Source organism: Corvus hawaiiensis, chromosome 24, assembly GCF_020740725.1.
Source record: "Corvus hawaiiensis isolate bCorHaw1 chromosome 24, bCorHaw1.pri.cur, whole genome shotgun sequence".
Classification (NCBI taxonomy): Eukaryota; Metazoa; Chordata; class Aves; order Passeriformes; family Corvidae; genus Corvus; species Corvus hawaiiensis.
The window spans coordinates 7,254,402-7,266,457 of NC_063236.1; the positions used below are offsets into that span (position 1 = coordinate 7,254,402).

General features: G+C 54.6%; 1 protein-coding gene across 3 annotated transcripts; it reads left to right on the forward strand.

Annotated features, from left to right (window-relative positions):
* Window positions 1-1,447: 1,447 nt before the first annotated feature.
* AMPD1 (adenosine monophosphate deaminase 1) lies at window positions 1,448-11,822 on the forward strand. Of its 3 annotated transcripts, none has more exons than XM_048327941.1 (16): window positions 1,448-1,521; window positions 3,324-3,335; window positions 4,351-4,525; window positions 5,031-5,196; window positions 6,598-6,760; window positions 6,960-7,179; window positions 7,531-7,660; window positions 7,948-8,142; window positions 8,351-8,482; window positions 8,564-8,727; window positions 8,849-8,975; window positions 9,391-9,554; window positions 9,886-10,006; window positions 10,449-10,622; window positions 11,051-11,161; window positions 11,577-11,822. In XM_048327941.1, the coding sequence occupies exons 1-16, from the start codon at window positions 1,500-1,502 to the stop codon at window positions 11,730-11,732; spliced, it is 2,232 nt and encodes a 743-aa protein (XP_048183898.1). In that variant the 5' UTR covers window positions 1,448-1,499; the 3' UTR covers window positions 11,733-11,822. The 3 variants fall into 3 exon arrangements, with proteins under 3 accessions (XP_048183898.1, XP_048183899.1, XP_048183900.1); XM_048327942.1 differs by having other exon boundaries at window positions 5,034-5,196; XM_048327943.1 differs by lacking the exon at window positions 3,324-3,335 and having other exon boundaries at window positions 1,454-1,521.
* The last annotated feature ends 234 nt before the right edge of the window (window positions 11,823-12,056 follow it).

The following is a 12,056-nucleotide window of genomic DNA, read 5'->3' on the forward strand; positions in this document are numbered from 1 at the left end:
GAATTTCTCAATTGTCACCCAGCATGTTCTGAAGTTGTGCCCATCAAATAGTGGGCACATCTCTTCCAGAGAGTTGCTGGATGCTCTGGAAATTATCTCAGCTGGAGATGCTGTGCCAGGTCTCAGCTCACCTCACTTCACTGGCTGTGCCACAAGATTCCCTATGGACAAAATCCATGGCTTGTTATTTCCAGCTCTGTATTTTATGCGGGTGACTCTCTCACCTATTCCAGCCTTTTTCTTGGACAAGACTTTTCCATAGCTCTTCCTGCAAAATGTGGCACAGGAGCCCCTTGGATGCACATGTAATTCCGAATAACGTCTGTTCCAGGTGGTTCTTCTGTTCCCTTCAATGCTATGACCAAAGCCACCCTCTAAAGCAGAGCCAGACTGTGCCCAAATGCTTTGTCCTGTTCCAGGGCAGTTTTTCAATGCCATCAAGAATCGAAGCACAAACAAACAGAGAAAGGCTCTGTTTCACATCAAAATTATTTTATCCTCCTGACCTCTTCAGCTCCACCACTTCCCACCAGGAATCTGAATAAGAAGCTCAGAGTTATCCTGGCAACACGCAGGACACAACAAATTCTGGCCTTTTTCTTCACACAGGGGGTGTTTTCCAGCTGCAGGTGAGATCTGAAGAAGGTTTGAGGACACCCTAAAGGAGTGTACAGCCCTCAAAGCCAATATGCTGGAAACAACCTGCTTAAAATGAAGCCAGGAGGTGCCTCTCAACCTGAGAGCTGCTCTGCCAGACCCAAGCCACGTGTGCAGCTGAAGGCAGGAGCTCCCTGACCCACCCTGGGCTGGACTGAGATCTGGTCTCTGTCAGATACACCTTGGTTATGGCTCACCACATACAGAGCTGATTATCATAGCAACATTATGACACAAAACTTGATAAAGGCAGTTCCTGAAAAGCTCAGGAACAAACCGTGACTCCCTACACCTTCCTTTAATTTGTTGGATTCATCTGGGAAGAAGTGAGCCCTGTTGGTAAAATCCAGGCTTTCAAACAGACCCCTCCCTCAGGAAAAATCCCTGAACAGCTCAGGTGAGAGCATATGGTTTGTACCTATCCACAGCCCCTGCTCTGATTGGGGATTTTCGTTAAACCTTTGGTTCAGCACAGAAGGCATCAGGTTTAGTCTCTCTTAAAAGACTGACTTCCACAGACCACACCAGAAAGGTGCAGCTGCCCAGGAAAGCAGAAATCTGGCCAGACACCAGGAGACACTCCATAAAGTGTAAAATGCAAGCCTGACTTAAAGAAAAAGGTTAATTAAATTTGAGTTCTGCTTTCACCTGCTTCAGTGCAAGTGGTTGTGGCTGCACTTTAAATAGTCCCACAGTTGATCTCCAGTCTCCTTTTAGAGTGGGAGAGTCTGATTACAGGGAAGGGAAAGCAGTAAAATTAGTGTTGGGCTGCCAGGCAGTCACTTGGCCCCTCGTGCTCGGGGACACTGGGGTGTTATTGAGGCTCTGCAAACGCTGCTACGATGTCCCGGGTGAGAATTCCAGGTAGGTCTGAAAGCCAAGTGTGAGCCAAGGAGCCACAGGGCAGGTTCCTCCCACAGCCTCGGAGATTTGGATGTGTGGTGTCCAGGGGACCTCACTGGGGCCTTCAGGCATTTTTCTTCCTGCTTGGAGATGTTTTTGGAGAGTGCAGCAAAGAAATTGTGTTATTGTTTAAATCTTTCTATGCTTGTACTGAAGGAAAATATTGTCTCTCCTGCAGTGTAATGTGTCCTGTAATGACACCATTAAATCCCTGTGGAAAGGGTCAGAGGGACTTCAGGAATCTCTGGTCAACTTGGTGAAGCTCAGAAGATGTAGGGAGCTGCAACCCCGAGGGGATGGGAGTATGAGCTGGGCAGCAGGAGCAGGGCCAGCCAGGCTCTGCAGGACAGTGCAGAGGGACATGTGACAGGTGACTGCAGAGCCCTGAGTGATAACAGCACCAAACAGCCCTGATAGGAGCATGTTTGGAATTGCAGGGCTATGGTGTAAGAGACACTGCCCTAGCACATGAAGTTGGTGTTAAAGCCTGGCCCTGCACCGTCAGTGGGAGGTTGTGAACCTTCCTGAGTGTAATGTTCGTCCACTAGAGAGATGAAAGGTCAAACTAAGCATTTCTGGGATGATTAGCTGGCAAATGAATACATGGAGTCAGAATTGTGGAGTGTGTGTTCCGCAGGCTGGGCTTTGGGAAGTCAGCAGCTGGTGAGCTGTGATGCCAGAGCTCCAGCCTGAACTGCTGGCTCAGATGGAAAAGGCAGGGGCTGCACCCTCAGATGGTGCTGCCACCCTGTCTGACCAGCAGTGAGGAGCTGTGGGAGTGCAGAGTCTCAGCTGTGTGATCCTGTTAGGGAATAAGGGGAGATGTGACCACAGGGGGATGGAACTCGGCATCTCTGAAATGACCATCCATCCTGAGGGCCACAAAGGAGAGAGTCAAGGGCAAAAAATAGCCAAGCCTGGTGCTCAGAGTCACTGAAATATCTGCTTGCTTGGTCAGCAGGAGAAGGCTCTGCTGCCCTTCCTGTGTTCCTGCTGCATCCCTGCAGGTGCAGGGAGAGACCTTCCAGGCCAGCTCAGTTGCAGCACAGGACTGGTACCCGTCAGTCTCTGGTGGTGTGGAGTGAGGTGATCTGGGTTCTAGAAAATGCTCCCCCTTGGGCTCTGCAGGGAAAGCAGAGACTGTGTCGGGCAGAAGCTGTGCCAGAGCCTTGGGTGGGATGTAACTGCAGGGGGGTTTGGTTCCACGCTGAGGCACCACCAAGGCTCCGTTGTGGGACAGGCAACACAGAACTTCCATCTTGGCATTCCTCAAAGTGACAACTTCTTCTCTGCCTTTCTTATTTTTCTTTCAGTACCTAAAGGGGCTACAAGAAGGCTGGAGGGACTTTGCACAAGGGCAGGGAATGACAGACAAGGGGGAATGATTTTAAGCCAAAGGAGGGTGGGATATTGGGAAGAAATTCCTCTCTGTGAGGGTGGGAAGGCCCTGGCACAGGGTGCCCAGAGAAGCTGTGGCTGCCCCATCCCTGGAAGTGTTCAAGGCCAGGTTGGATGGGGCTTGGAGCAGCCTGGGATAATGGAAGGTGTCCCTGCCCATCAGAAGAGCTTTAAGGTCCCTTCCAACCCAAACCATTCTGGGATTCTATGATTCTTTTATAAGTGGAAGGCATGGAAGGCTTTGGCTAAACTTGTACTTCGCTAATCCCTTTTTAATGACTGATGAGATGATAAGGCAAAAAGGCTCCAACTTTGAGGGGCTGATCACAACAGCTTTTATTTTGTCTCTGTTTTGTCTCAAACAGCAGAACATAAAGGTGAGTATTGCTGGGTTTCTCTATGCTCTGCTGTGTTACTGCCTGGACATGATCACTGGAACCAAGCAGCGGTTACGTGATCATGGTGATCCTTCAGCAGCTGGAGAAATGCTATTTCCTGGCAGTGCCAGCTCTGCCCCTCGGTGTTACACAGAATGCTCCCACCATTTGGTCCTTTGATACAGCACCAAAATATGCAATTTGTTAAATACCCTCCTGGCACCCTGAGTGCTGTGAGAACCCTCTGTCCGTTCTGCTTTGGTCCTCACCTGTGACCATGTCCTGTGTGACACTCGATGGTGAGGTCCAACCTTGGGCACTGATCCTCGCCCTGCTTCGTGTTGAGCTACCAAAACCTGCTGCCAGTGCCCCTGTGCTGCCATGCAAATATCTGCTTCTGGGAGACGCTGCCAGCAGAACCCTTGGGTTCTTGTTTTATGGTGTTTTGTTGGCAGTGGAAGGGTTTTTAACCTTCCTTGTCCTCCTCCATAAAGCTCCAGCCTGTGTCAATGGAGACTTCGGCACCTTTGCAGCACGATGCACGTGGTGGGCTGGGGAATGCCCAGCTCCCTGCACTGGGTTGGTGGGAGCTGAGTGCTCAGGCTGCCAGCTCTGCCCCCTCCATCCACACCTCTGTCTTCCCCCTGACTGCTGCAGCAAGTGGATTTCAGGCTCCCTGGAGCTGTAAGGGCTCTGCCAATTTTCCCCTCTTCCCCCCAGTGCATGCTCCCATAACTGCCCTTCCCAAGGACCTGCTGCTCTCTGGGCCTTTGGGCAGCACTCTTGGGCTGTATTTACTATTCCTGCTGTACTGGGGATATCAAGGGATGTCTCCAGCCCACCAGGTGTGGCCTGGCCTTGCTGGAAATTTGGGAGGTGGCTCAGAGTCTTCTCTGGGGTGTGGGGGCCATGAGGAAATGGCAGCTGAGCACGGAGCTGCCTGCAAGGGGCACCTGCCTGTTCCAGTGGCTGGGAATCACCTCCCTGTGGGACACTGAACTCCTGCTCCTTGCAGAGATGGACGAGTCCATGCGCTCCTTCGCCGAGAAGGTCTTTGCCTCCGAGGTGAAGGATGAGGAGGTCAGGGGAGAAATCTCTCATTTTGATGTGGAAGATATCTGCCCCATCTCCCGCCAGGAAATGACACTGCACATGATGCTCCAGGAGACCAGTGCCATGGTGGAAAAGCGGTGAGTTCCCGGGAGCCTGGGCAAGGAGAGGAGCACAGCCTGCAGCCCCTGGCCAGAGCAAACAGGGGGGATGTAAATCAAGGCCCTTGGGCCCAGCTCACCACACCTATGGAATAAATCCTTGATAATCCCAGGGCATCTGTCAGGTACTCCAGGATTTCCTCTCCAATTGTTCCCACTGTTGGACAGAAAGAAACCCTTGGCCTGTTCCCTCGGTGTCAGCACAGCAATGGCCACAGAGCTGTTGGGGAGGGAGACTTGGGGACTCTGGAAAGATGCAACTTCCAAAGCCTGTGGCTATTTTGTGTGCTGTGGGCTGTGCTTCTGGCAGCATCCGTTTAAGGTGCTCAGAAATCACTGGTCGGCTGATTCATGTTGTGCTCAGAAATCACCAGTGAGTTGATTCGTGTTGTGCACAGGTAGAACATGGCTGTGGGAAGTCCCTGGCCCTGCACCTGTGTGTGACCATGGAATGGGGCTGTTTGCCTGAGCCTTTCCTCCGTAGCAGGAAGAAGCTGATCCACCAGAAGACGATTGCGCTGGCAGTGTCTGTGGCTCCCAGGTCTGTGCCCAGCCAGGCTGCCACTGATGAGGCCAACTCCACCTGCCCCCAGTACCAGACTGTGCCCGACTTCCAGCGGGTGCAGATCACTGGGGATTATGCCTCTGGGGTAGGTACTTCCATGGCTGCTCCCTTCCCATGCTGGTTGCCCCCTCTGGTCCCTGCCTGTCCCTCAGCAGTGCCCACTGACACAGGAGTCTGTACCAGCTGCAATGGGGAGGGTGTCTCCCAGCTCAGTCTGTGCCTCACAAGCATCTGGGGGTGCCCTGCTGCATCCCTGGAGGATCCAGAGCTGAATTCCTTAGCAGCAGCCGTGGGGTGCTGCATGTTTCCCATGGGATTCTCCAGGGCGGGCCTGGCAGGGCGGGCTGTGCTCACTCCGTCACATCCTCTCTGCTTGCTCACAGCTCTGTCTGTCTGAGGTCTGTGCACATCCAAGCATCCCAGAATGGCTGAGGGAGGTCACCAAGCCTCTGGCACAGGCAGGGTCACCCAGAGCCATTTGACCAGGACTGTTATCACATCCTATGCTAATCCTGCCTCACTCTCCTCCTCAGCCTCCTATTACATTTGTGCTGCTTCTAAGAACCTGCTGGAGGGTTGCTTAGCCTGGAGCTGCATAGCAGAGGGGATCTGGAAATCCCTCCCTGCTCAGGCACTCAGCATGTTCCCCCTGCCATGACTGTCCTAGCTGGGAGCGCTCCACTCCAGCCTCTTCCGACTGCCCAAAACACTTGTTTGTGCAGTAAATCAAAAATCCTTGACACACTGTGTCAGTGTATGTTGTTGTTCCTACTTCAGTTTCAGCCTGGGCTCCAAAAATAGCTTTAATGTTTTGCCCAGGCCTGGCTTCCATTTCAGGGCCAATTACTGATTGCAGTGAGGAATGTTAAGAGGGGGTGACATTAGAATTCACTGGTTCTGGCACCAGGAACTTTCCTTTGCCATGCCTGGGTCTCTGCCTATCATCCCTTCCTTGCCCTGCTCAGGCAGAGCAGCGGGACATTGATATGGTATGATTTATGATATGATGAGATAGATACGATATGATGAGATAGATATGATATGATATGATATGATGATATGATTGATATGATATGACAAGAAAGTTGGAGAGGGACTTTTTACAAGAGCATGTAGTAACAGGTCAAGGGGAATGGCTTCCCACTGCCAGAGGGCAGGGTTAGATGGGATATTGGGAAGGAATTGTTCCCTGTGAGGGTGGGGAGGCCCTGACACAGGGTGCCCAGAGAAGCTGTGGCTGCTCCATCCCTGGAAGTGTCCCAGGCCAGGATGGACAGGGCTGGGAGCAGCCTGGGATAATGGAAAGTGTCCCTACCCATGGCAAAGGCTGGAACAAGATGGTATTTAGGATCCATTCCAGCCCAAACCATTTTTTGACATTTACCTTGCTGTGACCAAAATCTCCCTCCACCTGGGTGCACCAGGGTGTCTCTTGGACACCCGTGTTCCAGCTGTGTGGCTGCCTTCAGCAACAACTCTCTCGCAGGTGACAGTGGAAGATTTTGAAGTGGTGTGCCGAGGTCTGTACCGGGCGCTGTGCATCCGGGAGAAGCACATGCAGCAGTCGGTGCAGAGGTTCCCCAAGACGCCCTCGCAGTACCTGCGTGCCATCGAGGGCGAGCCCTGGAAACCCAGTGACATCGGCCCAGGTACCTCCAGGCACCCCAGGGGCTTCTTCTGGCTTCAGTACGGGGCAGGGCTCAGGAAAGGGCTGTGGAAGGCACTTGCCCAGGCCTCCTCCTAGGTGTCACAGTGGTGGGGTGCCCCTCCTGCTGCGTGCGGTGGGGGAGCAAGGCAGGCCTGGGAGGTTTGGGCCGGCAGCCTTATAGAATTCTCCTTTTGGTGCAGTGTTCACCCCGCCAGTGAAGGATGGACAGGATCCCTTCGACACTGGGAATCTCCCCGAGGACCTGGGATACCATGTCCAGATGAAGGATGGGATAGTTTATGTCTATGCAGACAAGGCAGCGGCTGAGAGAAATGAGCCAAAGGACCTGCCCTACCCCAGCCTCGAGCACTTCATGGATGACATGAACTTCCTCTTGGTCCTGATTGCACAGGGGCCTGTGTAAGTGCACAACCCACCAGGTCCTGCCTCAGTGGGCAGAGGGAGGTCAGGGCAGCCCCCTCCCTGTCCTGGGAAGAGGGAGGAACCTGCTGATGACACACCTGGCTGCCCAAGTGTCCTTGGCCCTTGTCAGCCCTCTTGACTTGTGTCTTAAGCAAAGCAGCACTCAGGGATTGGAGACAGGACCTGCAGGTAAGCTCCCAACTGGCCAGAGCTCTGTAATAGAGCCAGGGGAGGCACCTTAGGGAAGCAGGGCTGGGCAGCATAAGCTCCTCCACCCCAGGCAGAATCTGTGTCCCTGTGCCAAGGGGTAAGGAGCCCAGTGATTGTTCTGCCCTTTGCTCTCACCAGGAAGACCTACGCTCACCGGCGCCTCAAGTTCCTCTCATCCAAGTTCCAAGTGCACGAAATGCTCAATGAGATGGAGGAGATGAAGGAGCTGAAGAACAACCCCCACCGGGACTTCTACAACTGCAGAAAGGTAAAGGGCAAGGCTTAGAGCCCCAGGGACCCTGGAGAGGAGCTGTCACAGTGCCTGTCCCTCCCCGGGAACTGGATGTTGGAGTCCCTGTCTGTAGCAGCAGCATTGCTCCTGTGAATGGGAATGTGCTCCCTGTGATGCTCTTGGCAAAGTTGTGCCCTCTGGTTGTGTTCACCTGCTGAGCTGACCCCTGCTCCCCACACAACATGCTCACCTGAGGGGTCTGTTTACCTCCCTGGGATGGTACCCCAGCATCCCAACTTGAAGCTGTCCCTCTGTTGTCCCAGGTGGACACACACATCCATGCTGCAGCCTGCATGAACCAGAAGCACCTTCTGCGTTTCATCAAGAAATCCTACCATGTGGATGCCAACCGCGTGGTCTACAATGCCAAGGGCAAACAGCTCACCCTGAAACAGCTTTTCCAGCAGCTCAACCTGCACCCCTACGACCTGACAGTGGATTCCCTGGATGTTCATGCTGTAAGTGGTCAGACATTTACTGTAAGATCACTCTTGGGCCACTCTCGCCCCCCATGGCTTTTCCCTGTGCACCCACACATGTTGTGTGCATTAACATTTGTGTCAGGGTACGGCAGCTCCTGGCTTTCCCATTTTGGGTGGTTTGGCTCAGTCTCTGCTCCCTGCCAAACTGTGAAGGCAGTATTTGAGCCTGATCTCCCTGCTCCAGGGCCGGCAGACATTCCAGCGCTTTGACAAGTTCAATGACAAGTACAACCCCGTGGGGGCCAGCGAGCTGCGGGACCTCTATCTGAAGACAGAGAACGCCATCAACGGCGAGTATTTTGCTACCATCATCAAGGTATGGACAGAGGGGAGGAGAACAGGGTGAAGCTGTGGTGCTGCTGTGGCTTCCCTTGCCATGGTGTGCTCTGGTTTGCAGGAGGTTGGCTCTGACCTGGAGGATGCCAAGTACCAGCACACGGAGCCCCGGCTCTCGATCTACGGGCGGTCGCCTGAGGAGTGGGCCAACTTGGCCAAGTGGTTCAACACCCACCGGGTCTATTCCCCCAACATGAAGTGGATGATCCAAGTCCCCAGGATTTAGTACGTGCTGTGGGGCTGAGGGAGCACTGTGCCTTACAGATCCCTCATCCCTGAAAGGGTTTGGGGACAGTGGGCCATGTTGTCCCTCTGGTTACCAACTAATCCCTGTTTCTGTCCACAGTGATGTGTTCAGGTCTAAGAATTTCCTCCCCCACTTTGGGAAAATGCTGGAAAACATATTTGTTCCTGTGTTTGAGGCAACTGTCAATCCCCAAGCCCACAAAGAGCTGAGTGTCTTTCTACGCCACGTGAGTGTCACCTGCTGATGTTGTCAGGTGTGGGGAGAACTCGCATTCCTGTTTGTGCACAAGAAATGGGGTATTGGCCCTGACATGGAAAATGGCATCAGTTGGCTCGTGGTCCTTCTGCCTCATTCTGGGAAGGCCAGAAGTGCAGGGAGGGGTCAGACTCCCTGGGCTGGCTGCTGTGGTGCTGAGAATTGCTGCCCACTCACCTCCTGGAGAGGTGTGAGCTTTATTCCCAGTCCTGGACAGTGCCTGGGGGGTTGTGAGGAGTGAGGTCTGCAGCCTTGCCCAACCCTGCCCTCGGGGAGCACAGGGGTACAGCTGGGCTCTTGTGAGCTGTGGTGGGGCCGAGTGAACCCACCTGGGCATGATGAGGTGCAGAGTGTGAGATGCACTTTTTTGTTCCCTTGCCAAGCAGATCACGGGCTTTGACAGCGTGGATGATGAATCCAAGCACAGTGGACACATGTTCAGCACTAAAAGCCCAAAGCCAGAGGAGTGGACTTCTCAGAAGAACCCATCCTATACCTACTACATCTACTACATGTATGCCAACATCCTGGTGCTGAACAACCTGCGCAGGTGAGGCCTGGGATCTGCCAAGGGGCTGCCTCGGTTCTTTGACTGTTGGTGTGGAAGAAGTGGGGCTCTCCTCGCTCTGTATTTGGAGCATCATGTCCCAGAGCAATCCAAATACCCCTCAGTAGGAAATGTGATGGACTGGGGGGAAAGCTTAGGGATTGCAGAGACACATCTATTGCATGCACAGAGGAGAAATGAGAACGAGCAACATGCTCCTAGGTCAAGCTGGATTCTTGGGGACTCATGGTAGGGGCAGAGCTGGGCCTGAAGTCGGGTCCAGCCACCCAACCCTGCCGTTTGCCTGCTCTGAGTGCTCCTTCCCTGTGCCCAGGCAGCGTGGGATGAACACGTTCCTGTTCCGCCCGCACTGCGGCGAGGCCGGGGCCATCACACACTTGCTGGCAGCCTTCATGACAGCAGATAACATCTCCCACGGGCTCAACCTCAAGAAGGTATGAGGAGCAGGGTGCCAGGAGCAGCCCAAGCACGGCAGAGCAGAAGTGCTCACAGCTGCCTCCATGTAGCTGGCAGTTACCTGTGCCTCTGCTTCAGGCTGACACATCCTGGCTTCAGGCAGATGTCAAATGGTTCTCTGGGTTTCTCCAGGCATGTTTGGGGGTGCGGCTGAGAAATGTATTAGATTTTGGGGGGTTTAGCCTCACAGACCCATCATAGAATATCTTTGTTATCACTGGAGCCAGCTGAGTTCTGGTATCAGACAGCTCCTTGGCCTCTTGTGTTCCTTGGCCTGAAGGACTGATTGCTGGCTTGCCCATCTCTTTCCCTGCACACAATTCCCTGGCTGAGGGCTGGCCTGATCTGAGGAGTGACCTTGGAGAGGCGGAAGGTGCAGCAACTTTATCCCTAATGTGGTACCTCTGCTCATCTTTGCAGAGCCCGGTGCTGCAGTACCTGTACTTCCTCGCCCAAATTCCCATTGCCATGTCCCCACTCAGCAACAACAGCCTCTTCCTGGAGTACGCCAAGAATCCCTTGCTTGACTTCCACCAGAAAGGGCTGATGGTGTCCCTTTCTACAGATGACCCCATGCAGTTTCACTACACCAAGGTACAGTGTGAGCTGAGCACTGAGGCTGGGACTGTGGGGCTGGGACTGTGGGGCTGGGACTGTGTGGGCCCCAGGTTTTTTTGGAAGCCAGTGGCACTTGCAGAGGGTGCAGCATATGCTGAGCCATCTCGCCCTCCACCAGCAGAGGTTCAGGTGGGATATTAGGAAAAAATTCTTCACTGAAGCAGGGGTCAAGCATCAGAACAGGCTGCCCAGGGCAGTGGTGCCTGGAAGTTTTCAAAATATGAGAACACGTGGCACTTTGTGATATGGTTTAGTGGGCATGGGAGTGTTGACTGAAGGTTGGACTTGATCTTGGAGAACTTTTCCAACTCCAATGATTCAGTGGTTCTGTGAGGTCTGGGACAGCTGCTGCAGAGCATGGGCTGTGCTGGCAGAGGCTGCTGACCCCTAACCCTGTGCTGCAGGAGCCCCTCATGGAGGAGTATGCCATCGCCGCCCAGGTGTTCAAGCTCAGCACCTGTGACATGTGTGAGATCGCCAGGAACAGCGTCCTGCAGTGCGGCCTGTCCCACGAGGTGGGTGTCCTGTCCCACGAGGGGTGTCCTGCAGTGTGGCCTGTCCCACAAGCTGGGTGTTCTGCAGTGTCTCATATCCCATGAGGTGTGTCCTGTTCCATGAAGTGGTGTCCTGCAGTATGTCCTGTCCCATGAGGTGTGTCCTGTGCCGCAACATGGGTGTCCTGTCCCACACGGTGTGTGTCCTGCAGTGTGTCCTGTCCCATGAGGTGCGTCCTGTCCCATGAAGATGGTGTCCTGTCCCACGAGGTGTGTGTCCTGCAGTGTGTCCTGTCCCACGATTTCTGTTTCCTTCTGCGGTGGTCCTGCTCACGGCCTGACAACGGCGACCAGTTCCGCCCATGGGCTTAGCGCTTCCCTCGGGCGCTGCCAGCGGGGGTTCTGAGGTCGGTACCGCTGTCTTTGCCTCTGGCAGGAGAAAGTGAAGTTTCTGGGTGAAAACTACCGGGAAGACGGGCCCGAAGGCAACGACATCCGGAAGACGAACGTGGCCCAGATCCGCGTGGCCTATCGCTACGAGACCTGGTGCTACGAGCTCAACCTCATCGCCGAGGGGCTGAAGAACGAATAGGCGGGGGCCGGACTGCGGGGTCGAAGCAGCGCCGGGGCCGTGCCGGACTCTGAGGGCGCCGGGGCAGCGCAGTAAAGCCCCCTCTGTGAAGCGGCTCCGAGCGGCCTGAGGGGAAGGGGGCGGGACCGTCGCCTGAGTGACAGCCGTGCCAACCAATGGGCGGTGGCGGTGCCACCCTGGGGCGGGATGAGGGCGGGATCTCGAGCTGAGTGACGGCCGTAACAGCCAATGGGCGACGGCTCCGTGAGCGCCGGGCGCGTTCTGCGGGAGCGGGCCGAGGCCGCGGAGAGACGGGACGGGGCGCGGCGGGGGCGGGGCCTCACC

Bases quoted from the DNA above. Each gene is read 5' to 3' on its own strand.
- AMPD1 (XM_048327941.1), top strand. From the start codon at position 1,500: ATGTCCCGGGTGAGAATTCCAG. The intron at 6,761-6,959 runs GTACCTCCAGGC...CTTTTGGTGCAG, and splicing joins ACCCAGTGACATCGGCCCAG to TGTTCACCCCGCCAGTGAAG. The intron at 8,483-8,563 runs GTATGGACAGAG...TCTGGTTTGCAG, and splicing joins ATTTTGCTACCATCATCAAG to GAGGTTGGCTCTGACCTGGA.